At 53.6% G+C, this 27,149-nt stretch overlaps 1 protein-coding gene across 1 annotated transcript; it reads right to left on the bottom strand.

The window, feature by feature from the left end:
- Positions 1-1,285: 1,285 nt before the first annotated feature.
- On the bottom strand, positions 1,286-22,823 carry TOP2A (DNA topoisomerase II alpha). The gene is given in 35 exon segments (XM_054396808.1): positions 1,286-1,423; positions 2,267-2,484; positions 3,492-3,620; positions 4,012-4,060; positions 4,200-4,354; positions 5,198-5,335; positions 5,568-5,664; positions 6,569-6,766; positions 7,281-7,364; positions 7,454-7,600; positions 8,146-8,237; positions 9,500-9,695; positions 10,160-10,360; positions 10,451-10,585; positions 11,106-11,337; positions 11,588-11,736; positions 11,902-12,023; positions 12,571-12,685; positions 13,049-13,141; positions 13,905-14,014; positions 15,114-15,219; positions 15,334-15,444; positions 15,889-16,014; positions 16,435-16,592; positions 17,261-17,399; positions 17,552-17,689; positions 18,494-18,595; positions 19,293-19,466; positions 19,660-19,872; positions 20,408-20,505; positions 20,848-20,993; positions 21,475-21,538; positions 22,030-22,120; positions 22,280-22,426; positions 22,791-22,823. Coding segments are annotated over 35 exon segments (4,644 nt in total).
- Positions 22,824-27,149: the final 4,326 nt, after the last annotated feature.

Genomic DNA, 27,149 nt, shown 5'->3' with positions numbered 1-27,149 from the left:
CCGAAAGCAGCGCTGGAAATGCCCTCGGAGCCCCTGGCCAATGGCTGTGACCCATTTAGCCCAGGCTGGGCAGCTGAGGGGGGAGCTGATGGCCTCTTGCTTCCGAGAAAGTCAGAGCTCGGCCTGAACAACAAAGCCAAGCTCTGGAGAGGCAGCGTGAGGGGGAAAGCAAGGACCAGGCAGCCGAGGACAACCTCTTTTATTTAAGAAACTCGAGTGAAAACACTTTCCTTACATAAATATTTAAAAGGACAGAAACCAAGGACAAGTGAAAACACAGAAAACACTTTAAGAAAAAAGGACAGGCAAGAGACAGAGCTGGAGAGAAGGCTCCTGGAACAGAGAAGCAACAGGGACAAAGACCCCCCTGAAAGACTCACAAGGGGACCACAACACCTCCCTGCTCAGGAACCTGAGTGCTGGGAGCTCTGCCTAGCAGTGGCACCCAGGGGGGGTGGGGAAGCTCTTGGTGTACAGGAACAAAGAGGCAGGAGAAGGCTCAGGCTGCTGAGGAGCCACAGGGGCAGAGCAGCTCAGCACAGCGGAGCCTGCTGCTGGCTCCCCAGCCCAGGTGGTGAAGGTTTGTCCTGCTCTGTCCTCTCCTCTCCCTCAGCCAGCTGCAGAGGCTCTGCAGCACCAGGCATGGCAGCCACAAGTGGCTCTCAGCCAGAGGTGACCCCTGGGCTGGAGCAGCTCAGCATGGGTTGCTTGGCAGGCAGACAGGAGATAAAAGCTGCCAGCGCCATCAGGAGACATCTGCACAGCCCTGCCATGGAACCTGGGGTCAGCAAGCAGAGGGTAAAGCTCAGAGGCTGAGGGAGAGGGGCCTGAGTGTGCACTCACAGAGGCAAACCCCCAACGTGGAGTCCTGAGAAGCTGGGGACCTAAGAGCTGCTGCTTTATTTTCTCTATTTAACCTAAAGGGGAAGGCACCTCTGGGGAGGGAGGGGGTTCAATGAACTGGGCTTGTCCAATACCTTGCCTGAAGGTTAAAATGACCACAAAGTGTCCAAAGAGCTCAGCTGGCTGATGGCTGAAGACAGTCCAGCAGCACCAGCTGGGCACATGGCTCAGAACTGGAGGGATTCTTCCTACTTCACCACATCTGAAGTGATTTCCAACCTTGGCAAACGGAGGCTGCGCTCAATAAAGGATTCTTGGACTAAGCTAAACTCAACAAAAAGATTTGCCCAGCCTGAGAGGTTGGTGAGAGCTCCTTGAGAGCTCTGCTGGAGGCCTTGGTGAGAGCAGGTTGGGTGCAGCAGGTTGAACTCATCCTCAAGGCTCAGAAGAGGTCATCCTCGTCGGACTCCTCCAGGTACTGGACAGGCTTCTTGGTGCGGCCAGGCCTGGTGCGGGCAGTGGTGACCACAGGCTGGCTGCCACCAGCAGAGCTGCTGCTGTCATCATCCAGCTTGGATTTCTGGAGGAGAAGCAGAGGCAGGAGGTGAGCTGTGAATCTGAGCCCTCTAGGAGCATAAAACATCAGCAGGTCACTGAGGAGGTTTGGCCTTGATGAGACCAAAGCAGCAGCGTGGGGGGTCAGGAGGTGTGCCCAGCCCTCTCCCCACAGCCAGCTCTGCTCCAGGCTGGGGCACAGTGGCTGGAAACTGCCCAGCAGAGAAAGACTTGAGGGTGCTGGGCAGCAGCAGGTGAGGATGAACCAGGGCATGCCCAGGTGGCCAGGGCTACCAAGTGTCCTGGCTTAGGATCAGCAATGGTGTGGGTAGCAGGAGCAGGGCAGGGATTGTCCCCCTGGACTGGGCACTGGGGAGGCCACACCTTGAATGCTGGGGTCAGTTTTGGGCCCTCAAGAAGGACATTGAGGAGCTGGAGGGGGTCCAGAGAAGGGCAATGAAGCTGAAGGGTCTGGAGAACAGGACTGGGGAGTAGCAGCTGAGGGAACTGCTCAGCCTGGGGTGAGAAGGGTGTTCAGCCTGGAGGAGAGGAGGCTGAGGGGAGACCTCATTGTTCCCTAGAGCTCCCTGAAAGGAGGTTGGAGCCAGGTGGGGGTTGGGCTCTTCTCCCTAGGAACAAGTGACAGGGAGAGAGGAAATGGCCTCAAGTTGCCCCACTGGAGGTTTAGATTGGACATTAGAAGAAATTTCTTCTCTGAAGGGGAGATGTGGTGCTGAGGGATGTGGTTTAGCCCCAGCCTTGGCAGAGTTAGAGACTGGTTGGACTCAAAGATCTTAAAGGTCTTTTCCAACCAAAACAATTCCATGATTCTTCCTCTTACCAGCACCAGCAGGGGCAGAGCACAAACCTTTGCTGGAATGGAAGCTGAAGGCCCAAAATCTGAGTCTGAATCCGAATGGGAGCCCTTGGGCTGCCTCTTGGTGACCTTGCGCCCCTTGTTCGGCCCAGGCCTCTCGTCACCCTGTGGGCCCAGCTCCAGTGCCTCAGACTTCTGCTTTGCTGTGGTCTTGCCAGCCTTGGGCACCTTTTTCCTGGCCAGAATCTCCATGATGGATGGCTGGTGCTCTGCAACAGAAGCTGCTGTTGAGTTCAAGCCCTTGCTGTGCTGCCTCTCTTCTCACCCAGTCTGTGAAGCCCTCCCCAGGCAGCACTGCCAGGTCAGCACCCAGGGCCTCTCTCTCCTTTCCAGGCCTGGTTTGTCTCCAGCTTGCTCCCCAGCAGGCTGATGAGAAATTAGGTTGTTTATCTGCTCAATCCCACTGCACTGAGAGGATCAAATTAAACTGTACCCAAAGCAATCTGCAGACTATTTCAGAGCTGAACTCTCAAGGCCAGGTAACCCATCTGAAACCTCCCCAGCCCCTCGTGGGGAAGGGAAGGACTGACCATGGCTGCTGAGCAGGGGCCTGGGGAGCTCCTTAGCTCCTTTTTGACTTTCTGTGATTCTGGCTTTTCTTCTAGCAGCAACTTGAGGCACCTCTCCAGGTGAAGCTTCAGCTCACTCTAGAATGCTAAAAGGCTTTCTCCCTTTAGAACTGGAAGGAGCAGGCACAGAGCACTGCAGAGCTGGGCTCAGCCCCCTAAGCAGAGCTGGGGCACCCAAAGCTGCTTGCAGAGCCTGACAAAGACTCTAGGCAGTGAAGTTTGAAACCCAGCCTGAATCTAATGCTGGACATTTACAAGGTTGAGCCAGCACTAAATAGCTCCAAGTGCCCCAAAAGCAACTTTCCTCCTTGCTGGGAAGCAGCCACCAAGGGCTCTCTTCCCAAGAAGATGTGAAGTGGAACAAGACAAATTCCACTCAGATTCCTCCTGCCAAGGATTACAGAGCCCTGTAGGAAGCATTCACTTCTGTTCCCAAATGAAAATTCCCTCCCTGCAAGCATGTCTGAGATGAACTCCAACACAATCTGTTTGGAAACAGACTGCCTCCAACCAGGCAACCTCTGCCTCAAACCTCAGATCTCTGCTGCAATGCAAACTCCATTCCCTGAGTGCCCAGCAGAAACCCTCAGCTGCTTTCCCACAGGAAGAATAATTGTGAGCTAAAAATGCTGCTGCAGCTCCCTTACCCTTGGTGGCTGCAACCTTCTCAGCTGCTGCAGTTTTTTTGGACAGAGTCGTCTTCTTCTGAGGCATGAGGGGAGGAGGATCTGCAGGAGCTACACTCAGGTTGTCATCAGCCACAACTTGGGCTTCAGCTGAATGAAGAAAGCAGAAATGAGTTTGGAATAGTGCAGTGATCTGCTCTGGCTACAGACATCAGGACAGAAAGGAATCCTTTGGGTCCACTGGGGAAGATGTCTTCAAGCTGGGTTCATGGCAAACCCAACTCAGAAAGAGAAAAAAACCTTGGGTGCACTGAAACCTGCTCCTGCCCCAGCACCACAACCTTCTGCCTGAGGCCTGCCCTTCCCAAGGGGAAGGGACTCCAGAGCTAAAGGCAGGATTGGAGGTGAGGTCTCAGCAGAGCAGAACAAAGGGGCAGGATCCCCTCCTGCCCTTTGGCAGTGTTAGACACAGATCAAGTGCCCAGGGCACTGCTGTGGGCTTCGAGGAACACCAACCAGGTTCAGCAGCTCTTGTACTCACCAGGGGCTGCACTTTGCACTGCCTTCAGCTTGGGAGCTTTGGCTGCTTTCTCAGTGGTCTCCCTAGAACACAAAACCCCAGGTGTTTGCTTAGCTCAGGCTGCACGCAGGAGGTGCAGTGAGGAGGGTGAGCTGTCAGCTCCCACAGCATCAACAGCAGCAGCACAACCCCCTGCCAGTGGAGGAAACTCACTTTGGAGCAGCTTTGGGCTTGGGCAAAGGTTTTGCTTTGGTGCTGGTGTCTGATTCAATGCTGCCATCGCTGCTGGCTTGGAATTCTGACTCCTCATCCGAGCTGGAGAGATTCTCATCCGAGTCCAAGCTGATGATGGGCTTGGCTTTGGCTGGAGAGAGGAGGCAGATGCAGCACTTTACACACTTGGCAGTCAGCAGCTGACTTTGTTGTCAAATATTGTGGCTGCAGTTATTAGAAACTAAAGATGTGAATAAACCCCAAGCAGACACTGAGGCTGCCAGGCACAGGGCTCCAGATCGTGGTGCAGCCTGAGCTCCCCAAGGCAGAGGTCACCAAAGCTCCTCCCTCCTCCTGCTGTGCTCTTCCTTCCAAAGCCTGCTGGAAATCTGCTCAGTTGGTACCAAGATTTGGTTGTCATCAATTGTTATCCCTGGCCAAGATCTCAGACTCTGAGAGCTCCCTAAGGATTCATAGGATGGGTTGGGTTGGAAGGACCTTCAAGATCAGCCAGTTCCAACCCCCTGCCATGGGCAGGGACACCTCCCACCAGCTCAGGCTGCTCAAGGTCTCATCCAGCCTGGCCTTCAACAGCCTGCCTGGGTAACCTGTGCCAGTGTCTCCCCACCCATACTGGCAAGAATTTCTTCCTCATCTCCAGTCTCACTCTCCCCTCTCCCAGCTCAAAGCCATTGTCCCTCATCCTGTCACTCCCAGCCCTTATCAGAAGTCCCTCCCCAGCTCTCCTGAAGTCCCTTCAGGTACTGGAAGGCTGCTGTAAGTTCACCCTGCAGCTTTCTCTAGGCTGCACATCCCCAACTCACTCACAGCCTGTCCCCACAGGGGAGGTTCTCCAGCCCTCCGCTCCTCTTTGAGGCCTCTGGACCCACTCCAGCAGCTGCACATCCCTCTTATGCTGGGGGCACCAGCCAGAGTCTGTGGAGTGCTGTCCCCCAGGAGCTGTCCCTGCTCCTGTGTCTGTGCTGTCACTCACCTGCTGCCTGCCGAACAACTTTCTCTCTTTGAGGGAGAGCTTCAAAGTCAGGTTCAGAATCAGACTCTGAGTCAGACCAAGGGTTTCGTTTCTTCTTCTTCAGTGGCCTGAACGGCAGGGTGGCCTGTCTCTTCACCCCTGAAACACACCAGCAGGCAGGTGAACCCCAGGCTCAGCCCCTCAGGCTCAGCCCAGAAATGCAGCACTAAACTCCAGAAGATTCTGCCTTAAAACCTCCAAATGGATTCTGACTTTCACTTTGTTTTTGGATCCTGGATGTTTTGCTCACCTTCAGGAAGAGGTCAGTTAACCTCTTCACACCATTCCCCTCCCTTTCCAGCCATGGAATAAATCATCTCAGCATGTTTACCTTTCTCAGTGTTAAGCTTCTTTGCCAATCTCTGCTTAATGCCTGAAAATTCTTTGTCTCCTTCTTCTTGATTCTCATCAGATTCGTTTTTCTCACTCTGCAGACAGAAGCAGACAGCAAAGAGATCTGCTGAGCCAGCTGGGCCATGAGGCACAAGGAGTGACAGAGAAAGGAGCTGCTTGGGTCAGAGGTATGGAAGTTAGTGAGGGGAGAGATCTGCTTGTGAAAGCAGCTGCCTGTGGAACAGAGCAGCCAAGGCAACCAGGCAGGATCCAGCCCCAGGGCAGCTGCTGTGGGCTGCAAAATCCAAGCTGAAGAACAACAGGAACTTTGCCCCTGCTGCTGGGAGCCCTTTGGTACAGCCTTTGTGTGCTGATGGTCTGGCTCTGGGTGTGTGGAGGATGCTGAACTCAACAGGGTGGGTTAAAAAACAACAGTGCAAGGTTGTTGTGACAGGAAAAAAAAAACTGTCAGCTGAAACGACCTGCAGGAAAGGAGCCCCAGGTCTGCCCCACAGCTCCCAACAGCTGAGGGGAGAGTTTGGTTTTCTGTGCTGCAAATGGCTGAAAGGCATCACCTGAACTACAAAAAGAGTTAAATCTTTATCTCCTTGAGATCAAGAACAATCATGGCATGGAGTGGCTGAAAGCATTACTGGAAATGCCAAGGCTGCTCTGGAGAAGGGAATTTACTGCCTGTGTTTCCTGCCTGCTGAAGGATGCATAAAATCCTCAGGACATCCACAACTTCCTTCTGCCTTTTTATTTCTGAGCTAGCAGCCCAGCCCTGCCACTGTGATCTATGCTGTACCAACAGATTTCCCTCCAAGCCATCTCTTGAATCTGTTCTTGAGCCTGAGAAACATCCATTTCCAGTGCTCCCCAGGTCCCTCTCCCTGAGCAGCTGCTTCAGCAGGACAGCTTCAGCCAACACCACCTTGGATGTCTTCAGCATTGCACTGAAGGGGGTGTGAAGGAAGATTTGGAATGGTCCTTTTTTACCTTTACTTTCTTTCTGGTTTTCTTCTCTGCCTCTGCCTTCATCTCTGCAGTGATCTGAGGCACAACCCTCACACCATGAGGGGATGGCATCACTTCTGCTGCTTGCAGCTTCTTCACTTTGGTTTTCCCTCCTTTCACCTTCAAAGGTTTGCCCACACAGCCTTCCAGCTCATCCTGCTTCTGCTTGGCCTCCACCACCTGCACAGGAGAGCAGACAACACAACCATGGAGTCCCTCTGCTGCAAAGCCACCCCACAGCCTCTGGCCTTGCTGATTCCACCATCATTTTAAGCACATTTCCCCCCTCTGCCACAGATCTGCAGGTTTTCAAGCACCGATTTCAGGCACAGCTACAGTTTGGGGGCTTGGGGAGTAAGAGCAGACACAGGCAGTGCCCAGGGGTGATGGTGCCCACAGGCTGGGCTCTGTTCAGCACAGCCCAGCTCTTCCCTCAGCTCTTCAGTGTCCCCAGAGCCCTCTGATCTACATCCCAGCACTGCTTTTCTCCCAAACCCTCCTCTTCACTACTCAGGACTAGCAACTGACCACCTTCCAGTGGCTACTTTGGTGTTGGGGCTCCCTGGCCCCAAGCTAGGAAGGTGCAGAAAGCTTTTGTTCTCCTCAGGCAGGAGTTAGCATCTTTAGTTCCCTTCTTACAGCAAGAAAGTGATGGTGGCTGCTTAGCCACCAGCTGCACTGAGCACTGACATACATCAAGTTCTTCCACAAAGACAGCCAGGTCTTCCTTCCACAGGTCAGAGGCACTCTTGCTCTTCAGGTTTTCCAGCTCCTTGACCTAAAGGGAAGGACAGTTGAGGGTCCTGAGTGCCCTGTTTGAACCCAGGTGAGCTACCACAGCTTGGCTAAGGAAAAGGAGGCACAAACTTTGTTATTTCTCTGTGTGCAGAGCTCCTCTTTCTTCTCCTTAGTCAGATACCACATGGGCATGTTCAACAGGTAGTTGAAGTCTGGGCCAGCAGCAGCTGTTGCTTCCTTGTCACTCTCCTCCTCTTCCTCCCCTTTCTCTTCTTCCTGAGTGTGGATTTAAACCAAACTTCGTCAACAAACAGATTTCCCTACCAGGGTGGGGCTAGTGATCCAATCTGGACTCCATCAGCTTATGGTGCCCCAGACCCTTCTAGAACAGTCAAGCAAGCTCTGAAAGCCTCAGCTGGTACCACAGAGAGGAATCCAGCTGCAGACACAATCCCCAAATCTCTTTTGCTGAGCTCTGTTTGGCCTCTTTGTCTTCATAGTCCAGAGTCTCTCCTCAGTTTTGTCACCTTCCTCAGAGCCCTCCCCACAACTGTGCCCCACAGGTGCAAGCAAAGCCTTAGGGAAGAGCAGAAATTGCTGCACCAAGGACCTGAGCCAGCAGCCAGTGGCTGGGGCTCAGCACCTTCTCCACAGGAAGGGGAGTTTTTTCTCATGTTTCTGATCACAGCCACAGCAGACACACAACTCTTGAACCCTATCAACTGAAAAGCAGCCTTGGGCTTCTCCATCCTCATGATGGAGCTTCAGAGAGGGAGAGAGGCCAGCCTGGATCTGCTTGGAGGGGATGACCAAAGCATTACCTCATTCTGTGACTCCTTCCAGGCCTTCACTGGGTCTGATGCATACCCCCTCTGTACAAGCAGCTGAACCAGCTCCTTCTTGGGTTTGTTTTCTGGAAAAGGACATTTCAGGGTTGGTGCTGGTGCCCAGTACCAGCTGAGCATTACATGCTGGACCCATGGCTCCAGCAGCTCAGCATCCTGCCAGCCTCTGAACCAGCTTTGCCTCATCAGAGGTGGGACATGAGGAAGGGCCTGAACTAACAGCTCAAATGTTCCTGTTTCAGGGGTGGTTTGTCAGGGCAGCATCACTCCTACAGCCACCAGCAGCAGCTGCCAGAGCTCTGCCAGGGTTTCCCTTCTTCATTTCCATACTTCCCCTGCCACAAGGAGTTTGGGGTAAAAAAAAAAAAAAGAAAATTAAAGGTGTGATGGCATCAAAAAGGTTTAGTGACAATGGACAAGCAGGTGGATGGAGGAAAAAACCCTGCCAGCACTCAGAGGGCTTGGTACAGCTGGCACCTCTGTGGGCATCACCTGGGAAATCCACACTGAGTGCCCCAACCAAAGGAAATGCTGCAGCTGGAATTTGCTGCTTTTAAGATTATCAGAAGCAATCAACCATGAGACACAAACAGATCCAACCCTGTCAGCCCTGCAACTGCTTCCAGGGGGATGCTTCCTTCCTGAGCCCAGTCAGATGGACACAGGCTGCTGGCAGTGCTGGGCTGCCCCTCGGACACAAACCACAGAGCATCTCATGACCCTCTGTTGAGCTGTGTCCTCTGGGAGCGCAGTGCAGCACAGGCTGCCTTTGAGAGTGAGGTGGGAAAGCTGACTGGGAAATGCCAGTGCTGGGAACAAAGATCTGCTTCTTTTTTTTCCAGCTCATGATCCTCAGATGCTGCTAACTTGAAGATCTTCTATGCTGGAAGCTTCAGTCCTCTGAGGACATGATCTGGAATATTTTTTTGCAGAGATTCACAAAGAGAACAGAGAGTTGGGCTCTTAAGAAGTGTGCACTCAACAGAAACCACTCCCTCCTCTTTCCAACCCCACTTGTACTTCAGTCCTGTCCCTGCTGAGTCAGGGCCAGAGAGGAGCTGGTGCTAAAGTGGTAAAAACCCCAACTCTACCCTCAAAATCCTGCCAGGCACACAGCAGGAAGGCTGTGAGCTCCCTGTTTGACTCTGTGCATAATGCTGGGGAGCAGGGAAGCTCTGTGAAGTGTTTTGCTCTATTCTGGAAGAAGAAGATAAACTCCAAAGCAGATTGTTGAGAGCCAGGCTGGGGCTGAGGGGCTGCTGACAGGACTCCAGGTCACACCACCTCCTCCTCCTCCTTCTCCTCCCAGCTAAGCAGGAGTGCTTCCTACCGATCACAATCTTGCCATCAATCTTCTCCAGGATGAAACGAGCCTGGTTGCTGAGCTTGGTGGCCTCAGCAGTCAGCATGCCAATGAGCCACTCCTTCCTCAGGCTGTAGTAGTGGAGCCTGAGCTCAAAGAACTCCTTCAGAATGTCCTGGGGGGAGTCATACTTCTTGAGAAAGCCAACGTGGTCAAAAAGGACCTGGAGGAAAGGAAGAAGCCAGGCATTAGGATGGTAAAAGTGATCTGCAGACCCACTGAGGTGTCCCTAGAGCACAGGTGAGAGTGCAGCTGAAGTGTTGGCCAGCAGATGATGAAAGCTCAGTGGTGGTTCAGAAATGGCTTCAGTTAGGGTTAAGGTTTCTTGACCCCTAAAGCCAGCTGCAGGACATCTTGCATCAAGCTTCCCACCCTGTCACAACACTGGACACTGGTGCTGTTGTCACAACAGAGGCCTCTGAACTGTGTGATTTCAGACCACTTTGACCCCTTCAGGCAAAACCATCCCACTAAGGCCCATTCCCAAGCTGGTCTCTTGACCTTTTGAAGGCTATTGAGAAAGGAGCTCTAAACCCAACCACAGCAGAACCACCCAAGTGAACAGATCACTGCCCCAGGTGCCCTGAGCTAAACCAAGGATTTTGCTCAGCAGCACCTCTCACATACCATGGAGTTGCAGGTTAAGCTGGTTTGGAGTTTGAAGACCCTGTGCAGCCCCGCTGCTTGAGCCTCAGCCAGCTTGGCTTCAGTCATCTTCACCACAAACTTGACTGTGGTGTCTGTGTGGTACTCTTTGTAGTCTGTGATTAGTGGTGGAGTCTTCTCAGTCCCATTCAGCATCGGCTCCAGAACTTGCTCTTTGTAAGTCTGAGAAAAGAATCAGAGTCAGAGCCATGGAGGTGCAAAGCTCCAAAGGCCACTAAGCCTCTGCCACAGGGCAAGGGAGCTGTTTGTTACCTGTGTCCATGTCCTGACAGGCAGCTCTGTGATCTCAATGGTTGTAGAGTCAATGATGGACACCTCCCCACTGATTATGTACTGGTTAGGTCCCAGCTCATCTATGGTGCCTTTGAAGTTCTTGTAACTGGGAAGCTAAGGAGAAAACACAGAGGGTCAGCTCCTGGATTTAAGCACTCGCATGAAGTGCTCCAATACTGTGCTGAATTAACTAAGGAGCAAGATGAAGAACCTCTGCTATGAGGACAGGCTGAGGGAACTGGGGATGTGCAGCCTGGAGAAGACTCCAGGGGGACCCTAAAGCTGCCTTCCAGCACCTGAAGAGATCCTACAGGAAGTCTGCAGAGAGACTTTTGCTGAGGGTATCTAGAGACAGGCCAAGGGGGAATGGTTTAGAACTGAGGCAGAGCAGGGTTAGAGTGGAGCTGAGGAAGAAGTTGTTGAGTGTGAGGGTGGTGAGAGCCTGGCACAGGCTGCCCAGGGAGGCTGTGGCTGCCTCCTGCCTGGGGGTGTTCAAGGTCAGGCTGGATGAGGCCTTAAGCAGCTGAGTCCAGCTGAAAGGTGCCCCTGCCACAGTGGGGAGGTTGGAGCAGCTGAGCTCTGAGCTCCCTTCCCACCTGAGCCATTTAGGCCTGTGCTGCTCAGAGCTGCTTACCATTGGCAGTAGCTCCTCTCCATCTATCAGCCTCCGGATGTTGTTCACCACCTCCCTGATGTCGAAGTTGGGGATCTTGCAGGACCAGCCGGTGCCGATGCCCTCGGCGCCGTTGATCAGCACCATGGGCACGATAGGGATGTACCACTCGGGCTCCACACGCTGGTTGTCATCATAAAGGAACTTCAGGACGTTGTCATCCATTGCAGGGAACAGCAGCCGTGCCAGAGGGCTGGAGGGGAGAGCAGAATTTCACCCCAGAGTCCTACCACAGAGCTGTTTGGGTTGGGAGAGCCTTCTGAGATCCAACCACCAACCCACCACCACCAAGGGCCCTGTGAACCTAGGATCCAAACCTCACACTTTAGTTGCTGCTACCTCCAAGTATTCCAAAGGTTTAAAAGGGAAAAGAAAAAGCATTTTTCACTCCAGCCTCTCATCTAGACCCCTCTAATGTGCCAACAGAAGCCTTCAGTGCTGACCTGAGCATGGTGAAGATGTATCGAGGGCTGGCAGAGTCCTTCCCACCGTGCAGCCTTGTGCCAAACTGCCCAATGGGCTGCAGCAAGTTGAGGTTGTTACTGCCCACAAAGTTCTGAGCCAAGTTAATGATGGTCATCATCAGTGAGGCCTGCAAGGCAAGCAAGGGTCAGAACTGCAGGTGCAGAGTTCTGCACTGGAAGCACAAAGATTAAGGCAAAGGAGGTTGGAGAAGATGAGCTCTGAGCTCCCTTCCAACCTGAGCCATTCCGGGGTTCTATGCAAAGCCTTCTGCAGAAGCAGGGCAGGTTCTCACCTCACCATGATGGTATGAGGACATCTCAGCTACAGAGCCAGCCAGCTGAGCAACCTTCACCTCCCGCTTGTCGTTTCGCTTGAAACAAGTGAACAGAACTTTCCTTTGCCCTGGCTTCAGACCTGTACAACAAAGACAAGACCTTGGGATCAGAATGCACAAAGTGTCTCTGCTCTCCAGACATGGGAACTACCTGTGTGCACCTCCAGACTCTGCACCAGGAGTCAGCTACTTGCAATAATACACCACAAATTTAAGCTTGAGGAGGGGAGATTGAGACTGGGGACTAGGAAGAAATTCTTGCCAGTGAGGGTGGGGAGAGCCTGGCACAGGTTGCCCAGGGAGGCTGTGGATGCCTCCTCCCCTGAAGGTGTTCAAGGCCAGGTTGGATGAGGCCTTGAGCAACCTGGGCTGGTGGGAGGTGTCCCTGCCAATGGCAGGGGGTTGGAGCTGGATGATCTCTGAGGTCCCTTCCAACCCAACCCATTCTATGAATCCATGAAAATGGAGCAGACATTTAATGCAAAGATTAAAAAGCTTGGAAGTAGAGAAGAGACTTCAGGAGCCTGACCCTGCAACCAGCAGGTTCCCTGATGGTGCTGAGCTGACAAACACTGATTTTCTTGTGGGCAGTGCTCTGTGCAGGATCAGCCCCTTGCAGTAACTCACCATCAACCAGGGATGGGATGGATCTCTCGTTGTCTGAGTTGGAGAACAGCACCAGCTCCTTGTTGATGAAGTCATTGTAGGTCAGGTAATCCCTATTTTTCCCATACAGGTATTCCTAAGGAAAAGAGGTGCAAGATTGCCTTAGCTTTAACAAGGTCTGACCTGTTCCTTACCCAGGTTGAGAGGTGTCCCTGCCCATGGCAGGGAGGTTAGAACTGGATGATCTTTAAAGGTCCCTTCCAACCCAACCCATTCCATGAATCTATGAGAGTTGAAAATGCAAGGAACTGCTGGGGGACCTGCCAGGGATGAGAGAAAAAAGCCTCCCCTGCAAAATCCTGACAGACTTGAGCTATCCTGTCAGGAGGTGAGTGCCTGGCTGACTGGGAGCTGGGTGCAGCTCTGGTGTGGCAGAGTGAAGCTGAGCAGAGTCCCAGGGCAAGGGGGAACCAGTTGGCTTCAGCTGCAGAGAGCTTACCTCAGGCAGGCCATGGAGCTTCCGTTCTCGTCTGTCCTGCATGAAGCTTGTCAACCACTCCTTCCTCTCATCCACCTTCTTCTTGCTAAAGGCCTGTGTGTTACCAAAGTGAAAAGTTCAAGGGTGTTCTAGGGGGGTGTGGGCCTAGTGGATCACACCAGGAAAAGAAAGCTTGCAGCAGGCTCTCTGCAGGAGACCCCCCCACCCCGAGCAGGGTGGCTGAACAGCCCACCAAGGGCAGTAAAAGCCTCTAGTAGCTAAACACACCCAGAGCACCATTTCCCCCAGGCTTTAGGAGGTGTGGAAAGTTTAAATGTGAGGATTTTTAACACAATACCAGAAAAGTAAAGAAGGTTTTTTGGGGAAAAAAAAAACAAACAAAAAACCACCAACATTTTGAGGAAAAACAAACTTGGGGGTTTTGGCACTGCCCAATAGCTCAAAATGCTGAAGGTGAAGAAGTTCACAGAGGGCTGTTTCAATCCACTGGTGAAGCATTTTGCAAGGAGAAGATCTTGGGGGGAGAAAGGAGAAGGTCTAACTTGGGGAAAAGTACAGCAGAACATGCAGAAAAATGTGAAGGAATATTTCCTATTGTGGCTGGAAATGTCAGTTGGGTTGCAAGGATTAGTTTGTTCCAAGCTATATTTAAAAGCCATCATTAAAAGGGTACTCTTGGCCTGAGGTCCAGGGGCAGATTTGTTCCTACTGGTCGGACTGAAGCTGTAGCCTTGGTAACCAGGAGATTGTCTCAAGCCCAAGGGCCTCTAAGAGCATTTTAAGAGAAAATACAGAGCACTCTAAGCAGTGGAATACCAAAGGTACCAAGTCAGCAATTAAATCAAGTGTGAGTTACCAGGGTGATCGCAGCATCATCTTCAGGCCCCGAGTATCTGAAGCCAATTCGATGCTTTGCCATATCTGCAAAGTACTCCTTAGCCTCCTTTGATGTGCTGGTACCCAAACCTGCAGAGACAGTGCCAGCCACCCTCAGTCACCTCGCCCTTTCTTGCAGCTCTTGTGCTCTGCCTGCTTTCTGGGATGCATCATCTCAATGTTCAGCAGGAAGATTGACTGCCTGCAAACTTGGGTTGCTTTAAAAAGCATCACAAAAACCCAGCAGGGTTAGAGCAGTGAGCAACTGCTGGTTGTACTGCTGGAGATGGTCTGGGGCTCCTGCAGCTGTCTGAAATGATTAAGTGCAAATGGGAAAGGATCCCTCCTCATCCAGCCATTGTCCTGCAGCTGGCAACTCTCTGAGCAAGTACTCAGTGCTAGGAGTAAACACTTAGTGCTAAGTACTTAGTGCTGAGAGTAAGCACTCAGAGCCAGCACGCAAGGAGCTGTGGCAAGCAGCACACAAAGCAGAGCAGAGCTGCTCAGCTACACTGCTGCAGCCAGAGGGGTGAGGCCAGCAGGACAGCAGAGAGCTCTGCTCTGCTGAGACCCAACCTCTGCAGACAGGCTGAGGGAGCTGGGGGTGTTTTGTTTAGTCTGCAGAGGAGAAGGCTCCAGGGGGACCTTACAGCTGCCTGCCTGCTGAAGGGGTCCTGCAGGAAGGCTGCAGAGAGACTTTGCCTGAGATTGTCTAGGGACAGGCCCAGGGGGAATGGTTTGGAGCTGAGGCAGAGCAGGGTTAGAGTGAAGCTGAGGAAGAAGTTGTTGAGTGTGAGGGTGGTGAGAGTGTGGCACAGGCTGCCCAGGGAGGCTGTGGCTGCCTCCTGCCTGGGGGTGTTCAAGGTCAGGCTGGATGAGGCCTTGAGCAGCTGAGTCTAACTGAGAGGTGTCCCTGCCATGGACCAGCTGAGCTCTGAGCTCCCTTCCCACCTGAGCCATTCTATGATGATGAATATTAGAGTTCCATTTGAGGAGATTTTCCTGAGGTTTGATCCAGTTTAAGGTTATTGTTTCCTTGTTTCTGTATTTTCTGTCACATGTATTTGTAATCAGAATCTATTGGGAGGGAAGACTTAGGATCACCTGCTCCTAACCCTTTCTGCAGAAGCAGGACTCATTGATTTCAGCCAAGGATGCTCTTACTTGGACCGTTTAATTTCAGACAAACCTTTGTAGTACTTGATTTTCCAGGAGTTGTAGTTCCTTGTGTTGATTTTCCATTCCTCAAACTCAGGAATGCTGTAGAATGCAATTTCCTCCTTGTTTTTAGAGGCCTACAGTAAACAAACATTTCAAGAGTGACATAAGAGGCAGATTGAGACCAGTGGATCTCTGCTTTGTTCATCTTTCCCAACCCTTCCCCACTTGTTTGCCTTCCCAACCCTTACCTTTATGATGGGGGTAATAAATTCCTCCAAGAAGTTGTGTTTTAGGAGAGATGGCCAGTTGTGATGGATGAAGTTAATCAGCAAACCTTTGATATGTGATCCATCTTGGTCCTGATTGAGAAAAGACATTTCATCAGAGACATGATGGAACTGACCACTGCTGGGGTCACAGCAAATGCCTCTCCAATTCCAGCTACCTGACCTTATGAGCTCCCACATCTAAAAAAGGTAATCCTGTGGTGTTTGAACTACTGGAAACAAAACAGAAAAGACAGATTCTTGGTGAAAAGGTAGCAAGGACTGGTCAGGAAGCTTGGAGGAGCAAGCTGGAAAGACAGCATTTAGGTGGTGGTGCTGCTCCCCCCTCTACCTGCTTTGTTTTGTGGCTGAGAAAGACATTTTGTGGCTGACTCACTGAAATACAGAGTAAGAAGGAATGAATACAGAGAATTGGGTACAAGAATGGCAGTGGGAGAAAGGTTTTTTTCTTCTGCCCTCTGTATTCAGATGTTGTTTTTTCCCCCTCTCCCTGTCTGCAGTTTGGGTGACCCTCACCTGATCTGTCATGATCATAATCTTCCCATAGCGAAGAGTCTTCAGAGATTCTTGGTCTTCGTAGTCCTTCTTGTATTGCAGCCCCACAATCTTGATGATGTTGTTGATTTCAGCATTTTCCATGATCTGGAAAAGGTCACACAGTAGAAAACCTTTGTCTTTCAAACCTGAAATGCAGCTCAGTAGAGTCTCAAATGATCCAGAAGTGTCACACTGACCGAGTTTGCCTTGTCAGTGCTTTTGAGTTGGTTAGGAACAGCAGTTCCAACCTGCAGGCTGCTGCTGCCATGATTCCAGAGCATTCTAAACACTTTTTTTTTCTACTCCACAACACAAACTTATCCATCCCTTGAGGCAAAACACCCAACAGGACTTAACCAATCAACATTCCTACTGCACCAGCAGGGCAGACTGGAGATGAGACTCAGGCACTGAAGACACTCCTGGGAGTCAGTGCTGCAGGTGCTCAGCTGTCCCAGCCCAGCTAAAGCATCACAGGAAGCATTCCACACCTAACAAGCAGCCCAGGAGGAGTTCCCAACTCACCTGCTTGTGAGAAGCTTCCCTGACATTGAGCATTTTCCCACGGAGAGGGAAAACTCCGTATTTGTCTCTCCCAACCACTCCCAGACCAGACACAGCCAGAGTCTTGGCTGAGTCCCCCTCAGTCAGGATCAGAGTACAATCCAAAGAATTTTTGCTGCCTACAAACAGAAGTAAGAAAAATCAAATTCAGTTTTCTAATTCAGAAGTGAAATCAAAGGCTCCCAGGGAAGGGGAAGGAGACCTCTGCTACAAGGACAGGCTGAGGAGCTGGGGGTGTCCAGCCTGGAGAAAACTCCAGGGGGACCTTAGAGCTGCCTGCCAGCACCTGAAGGGATCCTGCAGGAAAGCTGCAGAGAGACTTTTCCTAAGGGTATCTAGAGAAAGGAATGGTTTGGAGCTGAGGCAGAGCAGGGTTAGAGTGGAGCTGAGGAAGAAGTTGTTGAGTGTGAGGGTGGTGAGAGCCTGGCACAGGCTGCCCAGGGAGGCTGTGGCTGCCTCCTCCTGGGGGCATTCAAGGCCAGGCTGGATGAGGCCTTGAGCAGCTGAGTCTAGTTGAGAGGTGTCCCTGCCATGGTGGAGGTTGGAGCAGCTGAGCTGAGCTCCCTTCCCACCTGAACCATTCCAGGATTCTCTGATTCTATGCAATAGATCTTCCAGCACATGCAGGGTTTGTGGCACTGCACAGGGGAAATGAGGCTAAACATGGCAAAGGAGGCTAAACTCTAACTAAAGCTTTTCTTGTCTTTCCAGATGAGAAGTCTTGGCTTTGTCTAACAAAAGTTTTGTCTGTGAATGGATTGGTTCCAAAGGGATTTCAGCCACTCACCAGCATCGTTGGCATCATCCAGTTTAGGAACACCTTTAATCTTGGTGTGCTTGACAGCTGAACATTTCTTATTCAGCTGGCTCTGAGCTTTGAATTTTACCCAGTTTAGGATACTTTCCACAATGCCACAGGAAACTGCCTGCAATACAAACCCAGAAACAAGCCCAAATCATCCATGGTGACAGGATCTAAAGTTGCATTTGCTTCAGTTCATGACAGGACTTCAAAAAGGATGGATCTGCCAGGTTAAACAGCAGAAGCACTTTCCCAGCTCTGGGGCTCATGACTTACCCCCTTGATGAATTTTTCACTCAGTTTGCAGGTTGAGCCAAAGCTCTTGGCCTGCAGGGTCATATTCTCTTTTGTCTGAGAGTCAAAGGTTGGGTTTTCAATCAAGCAATTCACAAAAATCCACATGTGGTTCTTCACCTAGAGCAGAGAAGAACAGCACCACACATTAAAAGCCTCGCCCTGGTGACAGCTGCCTGTCGGAATCACACAGCAAGGGGAAAGGTCTCAGCTGGCTCCTGAAGGCATTTAGGAGCTGATGAGCATTGGAGAACAATGTTCTGTGAGTTTGGGTGTCAGGGCATCAGCAGCTCTCAGCCTAAAGAGCTTCTAAGAGACTGAGCTTTGGTGCACCTGGAGTGACTTGCTGTGTTCTGATCACAACATCAGAGTGGGTTGGGTTGGAAGGGACCTCCAGAGGGCCTCCAGTCCAACCCCCTGCACTCAGCAGGGACATCTCCACCAGAGCAGGTTGCTCAGAGTCTTGTGGAGCCTGAACTTGAACATTTCCAGGGATGGGATCTCAACTGCCTCCCTGGGCAACCTGTTGCAGCCTCCTGGTGCAGAACTTGCTCCTTGCATCCAATCTCAATCTGCTCTGCTCTCATTTCAAACCATTGTCCCATGTCCTGTCCCTGCAGGCCTTTGGGAACAGTCCCTCTGCAGCCTTCTTGTAGCCTCCTTCAGGTACTAGAAGGCCACTCTAAGGTCTGCCTGAAGCCTCCTCTTCTCCAGGCTGCCCAACCCCAGCTCCCTGAGCCAAGCCAAGAGATGGTTATTGGCTTCACTTGGCCAAGAAGAGACTTCTTTAATTAGCAGTTTAATATCTGTGGCCTACAGGATGGAAATCTCTGTTCTTAATTGCTGTAGGAATGCATGAAACTGTAGTGAGTCTGCAGCAGAGTTGGAGTTGTTTTTCCTACTGGGGAAATCCTGACACTTTACCTGAAAAGGCTTCACTCCAACTCCATTTTTATTCTTCTTTTTCACCACATCAATGAGTTTTGTCACCAGCTGGTCAGCTACATAATCAACGTGTCTGCCACCCTGAGGAAGAGAGCAGAGAGCTGGGAGTCACTCCATGCCTAGGGATCCACTGCAAACTTTAAGCACAAAGCAGTGTGAAGCAACTGAGGGTTTGTTACTGGCATCTGAAGAGCGCTAAGGGTACCAAGGATGGAGAACAGAGCTTCTGGAAGAGTTAAAGCAATTTGCCAGAGTCATGGGATGTGATTTTAGCTGAAAAATGTTTGCAACAAAGCATAGGAATAGCCCTAGGTAGAGTAGGGATGGACAGGGCAGAATCCCCTCTCTTGCCCTGCTGCCCACACTCCTCTGTGCAGGCTCAGCACACAGCTGCCTGCTGGGCTGCATGAGGGCACTGCTGGCTCCTGGGCAGCTGATCAGCAGCCAGCACCCCCAGCCTGGATCTGTGCCTGGACACAAAACCCGAAAGCCTCAGGGGATGACTGCTTAGATCAAGTTTATATTTTCTTTAGGTGGGTTTTTTTTTGCCTTTAATCTCCAATTCATCCTTAAAATGTTTCCTTCCTCCATTTCTGCCCTCATAAAATTCTGAATTCATTTGGATTTCTGCATTTGGATGCTGAAATTAAGGAGGTTTTACATGTGATTTGTAAAATCAAGGATAGAAGTAGTTCAGAAGATGAGTTAAGCAACAGAGAAGTACAGAAATGGGTGACTGAGTCAAGTGCTGGCTTGACTGAAGCAAGCCAGGAGTTACCTTGGTGGTGGCAATGCTGTTGACAAAGCTAACTTGCTGGAAGCCTTTTTCACTCAAAGTCAAACACACTTCCCATCGAGAATTCACCTCCTCATGGATGACCTTAAGTGCATTCCCAGTTTCATCTACTTTGTCCTTCAGGTAGAGGTCCACATAGCTGCGGAATCCCTTCACCTGCAGACAGATGAGAGCAGACAGCAGCTTCAGAGCAGCTCCTATAAATAATTCCCCATCCCGAGGAATCACTCAGGCAGAGTTTGCTCTTTTCTATCTGTTGTGACAGAAATGGCTTTGACAAGGGCTGGCTGTGCAAAGGGGGAGGTGAGCAAGCCAGGTGTGTGCCTGCTGCTTGGCCATCCTGACTCACAGGTAGCCTCTGTCCATTGAGGAACACTTTGACATCCTTTGTGGAGCCAGCAATGTCGTAGGCCCTGCGAGACATCAGTGCCACGATGTCTTTGTCCAGAATCTTCATCTTGAACTTGGACAGATCAGGCTGGAAGGTGACACAGGTGTAATCTTCTCCATCATAATACTTCAGCTTCATTTCACCAGCATTCCCCATGTTGTTTGTCCAGGTCTGAGGGAAAGGAAGGGTGGTTGGGAGTTGCAGGTTTAACACGCATGAGCCACTAGCTTTGGTTTTTTTTGAAATGAGAAGCTGGGGTTTGAGTTGTGAATACTTTCACAGATGGCATTAGGTTGGAAGGGACCCTCAAAGGTCATCTTGGCCAACCTCCCTGCAGTCAGCAGGGACAGCTCCAACTAGAGCAGGCTGCCCAGGGCCCCAGCAAGACTCATCTTGAGTGTCTTCAGGGCTGGGTCCTCAACCACATCCCTGGGCAACCTGTTCCAGTGTCTCCCCACCCTCACTGTGCAGAACTTCCTCCTGATGTTTAACCTAACCCTGCCCTGCTCCAGTTCCAAACCACTGCACAACTTGTTCTGCACCACAGCCCCTTCTGAACAGTCCCTCCCCAGTCTTCCTGTAGGATCCCTCTAGATACTGAAATGCAGCTCTAAGGTGCAAATCACACCTAGGGCTTTGGGACAAAACCTCAGAGTTTTATCTGAGGATCTCAGGTATCCCTTGCTGACCTGAGGAATGTCCATACCTGCTTGAATAACTTCTTGTATTCATGACATGCAGTTTCCACAGTGAACTTGGTGCTAAATATGTTGCACAGTTTGGCTCCATAACCATTTCGCCCACCTGGAATTAGAAGGAGAGCAGCCTGGGGTTATTCCCTTTGTCCAAAGCCATCTGAAGGAATTCCAGGCCAACAGCAGCTCAGCCACTTCAGTGCAACCAAAGCACAACTGTCAATAAGCAACAACATCTGACACCCTCAGCACATGACAGCAAACTCAGGTTTGCCTGGAATTGAAGGAGGATTTTTCCCTCTTCTCTCTGTTTGAACCATTTTCACTGTAAACCAGAGCATGGAGACTGCTCTCTGCAGGACTCAGATGCTGTGTGGCATCAAGAAGCAGCTTCCCCACTCTCTACTTCAGGCTGCTCAGAAATATTAGTGAACATTTGATTCTTTCCTACCTGTGACTTTCTTTTCGTTGTCATCATAGTTGCTGGATGTGAGCAGCTGCCCAAAGATGAGAGCAGGCACGTAGACCTTCTCCACTTTGTGTTCAACCACTGGAATACCTTTGCCGTTGTTCCACACGCTGATGGTGTTGTTCTCTCTGGGGATAAAACATCAAAAGAAGTCTGTTCTGAAGGCTGCAAAGTGAGCTGTGAAGCAAAGATTAGACAAAAGCTCTGGGGAGAGGCCACCATTTCCTCAGCAGCAAAGCTCCGCTCGGCAAGTGCAGGAGCAGCCAGCAGAGGGAGGACAAGGCAACAGAAAAAGGCTCAGCCCTGCAGAGAGGGAGAGAGACCACCAGAGGGAAAAGTCCTCCCTCTGTGCTCAGCCACACCATCAAAAGGTCGACAGGAAGAAAAGAGGGAAATGGCCCCAACAGCAACCAGCCAGCCAGCAGCCGTTTCACAGGGCAGCACTCAATGAGAGACCCCAGGGCTCAGCACAGAGAAGTTTCACAACTGGTTTAAGCTGAACTGGCCATGAGCCCCTCCAGTGCGGCAGCAGCTGAGGGAGAAGCACAAGTGGGGACATCTAAGCTGCTTCAGTTGGGAAAGCAAGGAGCCAAAATGAAATCCACTTACACATCAATGGTGACTCTGATGCAGGACATGTTTTTATCCCTCTGCTTGTTGTCTGCAGCATTGACTAAAGGGAAGGATCATTGCTGTTAGGGCAGGGTCTCAATCAAGACCAAGCTATTAGTTGTGAAGAGTATTCAAGCAGAACAAATGCCAGATGTCAACGAGCTGCTAATAATAATCCCGGGGTGCAAATATCTTGCAAGCTACAAAGGTGAGCCCCACAATTTAACACAAGGGAGAATTTGGGGCTGAATGAAGCTGGTTTTGTAACAGAATATGCCAGGGTATCATGGATGGGTATTAAATAGAGCTACTGGAAGGCCATCAGCAGCCAAGATTTCCAAGTATAATCAACAGCCCACATGCTCTGTGAACACTCATCCATTATTTGATGGGTGATGATGATGAAGATCCATGCAGTGGACCTTACTTGGCCAGCAATACAACTGGGTAGCAGCACCCTTGGCAGGTTCTTGCATTTAGTTCACATTTCTTAGACATTCTTAGAGCCATTATTAAACTCCTCAATCACTGACTCAGCAGAGGTCACCTTACCTAGAATCTCATCAAAGATTTTGTATAAGCCAGGCACAAAGGTCACATCTCTGCAGTTCAGTCCCACGTCCTCATCAAAGACCCACATTTGCTGGGAAAAAAAATAAAACAGGGAAGAAGCACATAAGGCCCCAGGCCCACCTCCTCTTCTGGGCCACCTGCTTGTACAGCAGAAGCTTTGTCCTTTAGAACCAGATGTTCTTAACTTCCCATCTGCTTAGCCCCACGGCCCCCGGCTCTGCCCGCGTACCTGCGTGACCAGCTCCACGGAGCCGATGTAGGTGTCGGGCCGGAGCAGGATGTGCTCCAGCTGCGTCTTCTTCTGGTAGATGTGCTCCACCGAGAGCTGCTTCTTGGGGCCATCGCCTTTGGCCACCCGGATGTTGTCGTCCGCCGACTGCTCAGGGAGACAGCGGCAGTGAGGGACTGCGGGAGCCGGGAGGGGGACCGGGGCGGGGGGCAAAGGAGTCAAGCCAGGGAGGGGCGAATCGGAGTAGGCCTGGGCGACACGGGGGCTAGCGGAGAGGGGAAGAATCCCGAATTCGGTCAAGAAAGTGCATGGGGAAAAGCCCAGGGGAATGGAGACCGAGGCGAGGGGGACGGGACACTGGGGGACATCCCGGAGGATCAGGGCACCAGAGGACAGCAGGGGGACCGCGGGAGGAGGCCTTCAGAGTCCTGAGGAGACCCCAAAGGGGCCCGGAGCACCGAGGGGAGGGGGTGGCGGAACCCGAAGCCCTGCATGGACGGGGTGGACGCACTCGAAGGGGCGCGAGGGTCTCCTGGAGCTCCATGGCGGCGACGTGAGAGCTGCTGACAGAGTCGATGGCGGCGGCAACTGCGCGGGGCCTTTCAAAGCTCTGTTCAGCCCGCCGAAACCGCCCGACGAAACCCTCCGCCAATCACCGCCCGCCGGCCCCAGGGGCGCAGCCAATCGCAGTGGGAGGACGGGGACAAGTCCTCCCCCTGCCCTCGTCCCGCCACTCAGGAGCTGCTCACATTCAAATCAGCCACTCAGAAGGGGCGGTTGCGGGACGGGCAGCGAAATAAACCAATAGAAGAGGGAAGACCCTGGGAGGCCGAGCCCAACGCCTGGCCGGGGGCTTGGATACGCTCAGTGCCCGGGGCATACTGGGGTCCACTGGACGGGCCCTGAGGACGCAGTGGGATACACTAGGTGGGTTTAGGGGACACACTGGGCACATCCAAGGGACGTACTGGGGGCACTAAGGCACAGTTCTGCCTCTTCAACAGGTGCCAGCCCCCTGCGTGTGCCCGGATGCCAACCCCAGAGCCACCAACTGAGCAGGGGGCTGCTGCCTTGGCAGGCGGAGCCCCAAACTCTGCTGCTGCTCAAGCCCTTCTGCAGTGCTCAAGCCCTTCTGCAGTGCTCAAGCCCTTCTGCAGTGCCCAGATCCCTCTGCAGTGCCCAACCCCGGTGCCCCAGCCCTGCCCTTGCCTTCTCACTGCCCGCGGAGGAGGAGGATGGTTTCCACGCCTTGTACATTCTGCCGCCGTTTGCTGCCTGCACACCAGGAGAGGCAAATTCTGCTGCCTGCACTCTGGAAGGGGCAACCCCTGCTGCCTGCAGCCCGAGAGGAGCAAAGCCCTGCCTGGTCTCCTGCTGAAGCTAACCCTGCTGCCCGCACTCCGGCAGAGGCTGCTCTGGTGTCCTGCCACCTGGCAACGATGGCGTTGCCCTGTCTCCATGGTGCCCCCTCCCCACCCACCCCACCGTTAGCACTGAGCCCAACGGGCTGAAGCCCACTGTGGCTCCAGACCCTCTCCCAGTCCCTTGGCTGGCTGCAGCGTCTCCCCTCCCTGTGCCCCTTGCTGCCTGGGCCAGGACACCCATAACTGAGCACCAAGGGTGATCCAAAGTACCAAATTTTGTGTCTTTATTTCTTGGGCAGTGACATGTACTTTGATGAAAACACAGGGAGGCAGCTGTGCACAGCCTGGCATCACCCTGCTGCCCTGTGGTGTGGGCATCGATGGGGATGGCACAGTCAGGGCAAGCACAGCACAGCCTGGCTGCAGGGTTGGCATCCTCTTGGCGTTCTCACATAGTTAGCACACTGCAGTTCTTGCCTTCATGCTGCTCCTGGGCTCCCAGGGCTATTTCCCGAGCTCCACAGGACTGGGGGTGCTGCCTGGGGCATGCAGCTGGGTGTCCGTGGTGCCAGGGTCACCACATGTGCCAGTAGGGAAAGGCAACCTCCACACAGAGCACTGCCAGCGCCTCGGAGCAGTTGTGTCGGTGCCCAGCCAGCAGCCTGCCCTCACCCAGGGGGGTGGCCAGGCCCTCCCCAGGGCCAGAGCTGCGCCAGCCCTGGCAATCCCTCCTGCGGGCATGGCTGCCCCGTGGGGTGGATCCGTGCCAGGCCAGCCGTCGTGGCCTGTAGATGGGGATGAGGCTGAGAGGAGCTGGAGGACACCATGCAGGGCATCTCCAGCTCTTTGCACCAGCTCCTGCATGCGTGCAAGTGCCAGGGGCAGGGGGGGACCCACTGCAGACACCCCCCCCCTGGTTCCCAGAGTGGATGAATTTGTTCAGGCATGCCCTGCCAGTGCCCACCCCGTGGCCAGACTCACCAGAGGGGGTCTGTCAGGACATTGCGCCCGTTGAAGGAGTAGATGGGGCGCCGTGGGGTGGCACTGGCTGAGCCCTCGAAGAGGGAGCTCCAGGACTTGGCCAGCAGCTGTCCCTGTGGGGCAAGCACTGGTGCTGAGCTGGAGGCTGAGGAGATGCCCTTGTGCCCCCCACCTGTGAGCTGTGAGTTGCTCTGGGTTCCTCCCTGCTGCCCACAACACCGGCATGGAGCACAGCTGGGGTGCGGCAGCCCCAGCACAGGACTGGGTAAGGATCCTCCTGCCAAGGCTCACTGGGGGCTGTGAGGCTTTGCCGCCGGCAGCCCCCACAGGGGGCGGGGGGGGGTACCTGCCTTCAGGTTGACGATGGGGAGGTTTCTGTCTGTCCTCTTGACGATGGAGGCCAGGTCCTGGGTGGGGGCCGAGAGGAATGCCCGGAAAGTGCCATAGAGCTGAGCCTCCTGGGACTGCCGGTGGCACTGCAGGTCGGCCCCGCGGATCCCGCTGGTGTCCCCGGTGAGGGGCACGTTGAGGGCGGCCAGGCGGAGCTGGGGAGGGGAGGCAGGGCAGCAGGGAGGCTTGGGCATGGCCAGGTGTGGAGGTCTCTGCACCCCAGGAGGGTGTGAGCCTCTGGTACTGCTAGCCAGGCATGGAAAGGTTCCCTGGGCACCTCTTCCCTGTCTCCCATGGCTGTGCCACTCATCTCCCACCCCCGGGGTTGGGTATTGCTTACTGATGGGATCCGTGGGGCGATGGTGGTTGGCAGGAGCTGGGGCAGCCTTTGTTCTTCCTTCTGGACCTGGAATAAAGTGGCCCAGGTCAGCCACAGGCACCCATCCCTGTGCCATGAGTGCTCCTGATGCAGCACCCACCCCATCCCAACCCAGCCCCAGGATCTGTGTGTGCCAGGCTGGTGCTGCCCTGCCAACATCCCCTCTCCACAGCATGTCCCTCCTGCACGGCCAGAGCCACAGCAAAGCTCACCAGTGAGTCTGTGAGCGCTGGCATGGGCTGTGCCACATCAGGACCTCTGCTCTGCACGCTCTTTGCCTCCTGGTTGGAAAAGAGACGACAGTCCTGTGAGGTCTGTCACCCTCCAGCAGGCAAAGGTCTCTGTCCCCTAGCTGGGACATGAGAGGACCCAGTAGGTGCCCTCCCCCCTCACCTGGTACTGGGGGGTGGAGGCAGAGGGATCGTCACCAGCCAAGAGCGACTCTGAGCCCTCCACCTGCACAACACAAGGAGCAGAGGATGGCTTAGGGGGAAACCAGCTCCTTCCCAGGGCTCTGCTGCTCCAGGGCTACATCCAGCCCTGCCAGCTGCCAGGGCTGGAGCCTGGTCGCCTGCTCTGTGCAAGGCACCCCGGGGGGCATCCTTGGTGCGCGGTACCAGGAGGCGGCTCCAGCCGGTGGGGGTCCGGAGGAAGGCGCTGCCCCCTTCCCGCACGTAGACCAAGCTGCCCTCGGGCATGGCGCTGCCCAGCTGTAGCATCTCCTCCTTGGAACTGAAGACCCACGTCTGGCGCTGGGGGGGATGGAGAGGTTCACGGCCCGGCTGTGGGGCGCGGGAGGGCCGGGCAGCCTGGGGAGCTCGCCCCTGGCCACAGCCAGGACGCACCCGGGGGTCAGAATCGGGGTCTGGCAGTTCTGTCCGAGGGGCATCAGCATCTGGAGAGCCTGGAGAGGGTGGAGGGGTCACAAGGTGCCCTGGTGCAGGGGCTTGGTGGTCCCATGGGGGCCAATCCCACAGGGATGCGGTGGTGGCAGTGCCAGGGGACCCGTGCAGGGTGGCACAGCCCCGGTGCCCATGAAGGGATGTGGCATCGACAAAGGTAGGAAGCTGGAGCTCAGAACACCTGGGAACTGCCCTTACCTGTGGCCCAGCCTGCGCTGCTGGCTGCCTGTGAAGGCAAGGGGGACCACTTACTGCCAGGGGGCACAGGGACCCCCTTCCTGGCACACAGGGAGGGGACAGGGTCCCCCCTGGGGGCAGTGAGGCCATGGCTTACCGGCTGCTTGCAGGGTGGCTGGGCACGGACCGGGTAAACCCTCTGGAAGCAAAGACAGGAGGGGGTTGTGGGGAGCCCCTCGTGCCATGCACACTCACACAGGTGTGTGCCCTGGCACAGGTGGGTGCACAGTCCCTGCTGGGTCTTACATTGAGGTAGAGGAAACCTGGTGCTCCAGGGGGGCCGGGGGGGCCGGGGGGACCAGGGGGACCTCGAGGACCCTGCAGTAGAGCAGTGTGGTGATTGGACTGGAGCTGCTTTGATGCTGCCTTTTGGGGGGGCAGCTATGACACCCCATCCTTGTCCCTTCCCCCTCCCACTGCATTCCCCTCCTGGGGCTGAACCCCCCCAGGACAGGGCAGAGTGTGGAGGGGAGCCTGGTGCCATGTCTCACATGGGGGATGATTGCTCCATAGATCTCTGCATCCTCTTTGCTGCCCTGCAGACAGAGAAAATTGAGGCTGATCTTCGTTCTCCTGCTCTCCATCCTCCATCCCCCCCTCCATCCTCCATCCCTCCC

This window comes from Indicator indicator, chromosome 39, assembly GCF_027791375.1.
Source record: "Indicator indicator isolate 239-I01 chromosome 39, UM_Iind_1.1, whole genome shotgun sequence".
Taxonomy (NCBI): domain Eukaryota; kingdom Metazoa; phylum Chordata; class Aves; order Piciformes; family Indicatoridae; genus Indicator; species Indicator indicator.
This window is presented reverse-complemented; position numbering and strand designations above follow the sequence as displayed.